The 2881-nt window shown below is 52.6% G+C and overlaps 1 protein-coding gene across 2 annotated transcripts in view; it reads right to left on the bottom strand.

Moving 5' to 3' along the window:
- PPP1R3G (protein phosphatase 1 regulatory subunit 3G) overlaps positions 1-1659 on the bottom strand; it is a 2590-nt gene extending 931 nt beyond the window's left edge. Inside the window, exons 1-2 of one of the 2 annotated variants that reach the window (XM_040353664.1) lie at positions 471-1659; positions 1-386 (exon numbers count right to left, since the gene is read on the bottom strand). The exon at positions 1-386 is cut by the window's left edge and continues 931 nt beyond it. In XM_040353664.1, coding sequence (XP_040209598.1) covers positions 1-386; positions 471-1458 — 1374 coding nt within the window. In that variant the 5' untranslated portion in view covers positions 1459-1659. The other variant, XM_040353663.1, reaches the window with a different exon arrangement.
- Between the last annotated feature and the right edge of the window lie 1222 nt (positions 1660-2881).

The following is a 2881-nucleotide window of genomic DNA, read 5'->3' as shown; positions in this document are numbered from 1 at the left end:
CTGTTCCAGACACACTCCCTGCTCATTTAGCTTTTCAAGCAACTCTGCTGGGGTGCCTTCAGAAGGTGCCAACTCCGCCCTTCTAAATTCATCTTCCAAAATCAGATCTGACCTTTGCCCGCGTGCAGTTGGTGGGTAACTCTGCAGTCTAGCCAGTACAGCCTGAGGCACCAATGGTTCATCAGAAGGCAAGAAGTGCTTGATGCTGGCCAGAGTTAGCCCAAGAGAGTCTGCAAACTTAACCCTCTTCTTTAATTTACAGCAACACATAACAGAGTCCTCCTCGTCTTCCTCAGGAATAGAGTTCCAAGGCAAGGACCGCGCTCTTCTACGGGGGGACTCCTCTGTGGAAAGTGGTTCGGGGTACCTGATGTCTGTGAAGTAACCTTTGACATCTTGATGATGAAAAGGCTGGTATGGCTCCCTTTCTGCGGAAAGTGGTTCGGGGTACCTTATGTCTGTGAAGTAACCTTTGACATCATGATGATGAAAAGGCTGGTACGGCTCCCTTTCTGCGGAAAGTGGTTCGGGGTACCCGATGTCTGTGAAGTGACCTTTGACATCATGATGATGAAAAGGCTGGTATGGGTCTCTTTCTTGGGGCCCCTGCCTCTTCACCAAGTGCACATTTGCCTCTTCTAAGTGCAGTCTACTTAGTTGACTCTGGATCTCACCATGTGGATCTCCTGGTCCAAGGTTTGTAGAGTCCTGGCAACCCAAGCAATACAAGTCTTCATGCAAACGCAATGGCAAGTCTTTGCCTTCAGCGTTTACCTGCAGGGTTGGTTGACTCTGGAGCTCACAGTGTGGATCTTTTGGTTCCAGGTTTGCAGGACCCTGAGAACCAAAGCGATACAAATCTTTTTGCAAACTTGATACCTGCAAGTCGTTTCGCTGATCCTGGACCCCAACATTTGGACCTTCGGCTTCACGGCTTGTAGGAACCCGAGAACCAGAGAAATACAAGTCTTTTTTCACATTTGATACCTGCAACTCATTTAGCTGATTCTGGACCCCGCCATGCAAATCTCCTGCTTCCAGGTTTGTAGGATCCTGGCAACCAGAACAATGCAAGTCTATACCTTTAGCAGGAACCTTCTGGAGCCCACTGTGTGGATCTTCTGCTTCCAGGTTTGTAGGATCCTGGCAACCAGAACAATGCAAGTCTTCCTGTAAACTTGAGACCTGCAAGTCTTTACCTTCAGCACTGATCTGCTGGTTAACTCCTTGCAGCAAGCCTCCTGGTGATAACTGTAGCCTGCTGGGCTGCTCCCCCGGTGCAGAGTGTTGCAAGCACCCCTCCACCTGACCATGATGATCCAAGTCTTTCCTTAGGGAGAGCACACACTGCTGCTGCATACTTGCTTTGTGCTCCAGATCACTTTGTTGCTCTGTTTGGTTGCCGTGCATGTCAGTGTGCAAGTGCAGACGGTGATCCTGCATGGACAGGGGCTTCATCCACCATGGGGGGCTCCAGCTGCTGTCATAGCACCCGAACACTAGCGATCAGGGACTGCCATAGCCGAGCACATCGGATCTGTCACTTCCCATACACGCCGGTCCCGCCCCCCTGGAGAGTGTCCGTGCAGATCAGCATGAACAAAGAACTGACATGAAACTTCCTTCCAGCAATGCAGCAACAGGCACACGGAACCCCGCCCCCTCTTCTCTCTGCTGCACCGCCCAGATCCCTGGCAGTCCCACAACATTGATCACTGACAGCCTCATACACACAGAAACACTTTTGTGTTGTCACAGCAGGACGGAAACGTTCATTATCATCCATCACTAAATAGGGAACTGACCAGAATGTGGGCAGATTCTCATTTCACTCACTACAATCCACAATGTGACCAGAGTGTGCAATGGGGACACTAAATGAAAAGGGAATTGTGTCAGTAACTTTCCAAGGCTGCAGGGATAAATTCCTGGCATGTCACAAGATATTTCAGGAAAGCTGAAAGGGCTCATGCACAGGGACACAAACATGCTGCTTTCAGGTCCCTGATCCTTTTATTAACTGAAGGCAAAACTTTTTTTTATTTTTTTTATTCCATTTTAGAGTAAGCGAGGGTTATAACCTCTTTTTTTGTCAATGGTGTCCCATTGGGGAGATTTTCCTTCACTTCCTTAACCCCCACCACCGCTGCCTCTGACTGAACCCTCCCACCACCGCTGCCTCTGTCCGAAACCCCCCCCCCCCACAACCGCTGCCTCTGACTGAACCCCCCCACCACTGCTGCCTCTGTCTTAACTCCCAGCACTGCTGCCTCTGTCTGAACCCCACCACCACCACCACTGCCTCTGTCTTAACCCCCACCACCACCGCTACCTCTGTCTGAACCCCCTCACCACCGCTGCCTCTGTCTGAACCCCCTCACCACCGCTGCCTCTGTCTGAGTAAGAGAGGGTTATAACCTCTTTTTTTGTCAATGGTGTCCCATTGGGGAGATTTTCCTTCACTTCTTGAACCCCCCGACCACCACCGCTGCCTCTGTCTGACCCTCCCACCACCACCGCTGCCTCTGTCTGACCCTCCCACCACAACCGCTGCCTCTGTCTGACCTGCCCCACCACCCGCGGCCTCTGTCTAACCTGCACCACCACCCGCGGCCTTTGTCTAAACCTCCCACCACCACTGCCTCTGACTGAACCCCCACCACCGCTGCCTCTGACTGAACCAACCCCCACCACCGCTGACTCTGACTGAAACCCCACCACCGCTGACTCTGACTGAACCCCCACCACCGCTGCCTCTGACTGAACCCTCCCACCACCACTGCCTCTGTCTGAACCCCCCCCACAACCGCTGCCTCTGACTGAACCCCCCACCACTGCTGCCTCTGTCTGATACCCCCACCACCGCTGCCTCGGCCTGAAC

This window comes from Rana temporaria, chromosome 5 (genome assembly GCF_905171775.1).
Source record: "Rana temporaria chromosome 5, aRanTem1.1, whole genome shotgun sequence".
Classification (NCBI taxonomy): Eukaryota; Metazoa; Chordata; class Amphibia; order Anura; family Ranidae; genus Rana; species Rana temporaria.
Note: the sequence above shows the minus strand (reverse complement) of the source record. Positions and strands in the feature narration are given on the sequence as shown.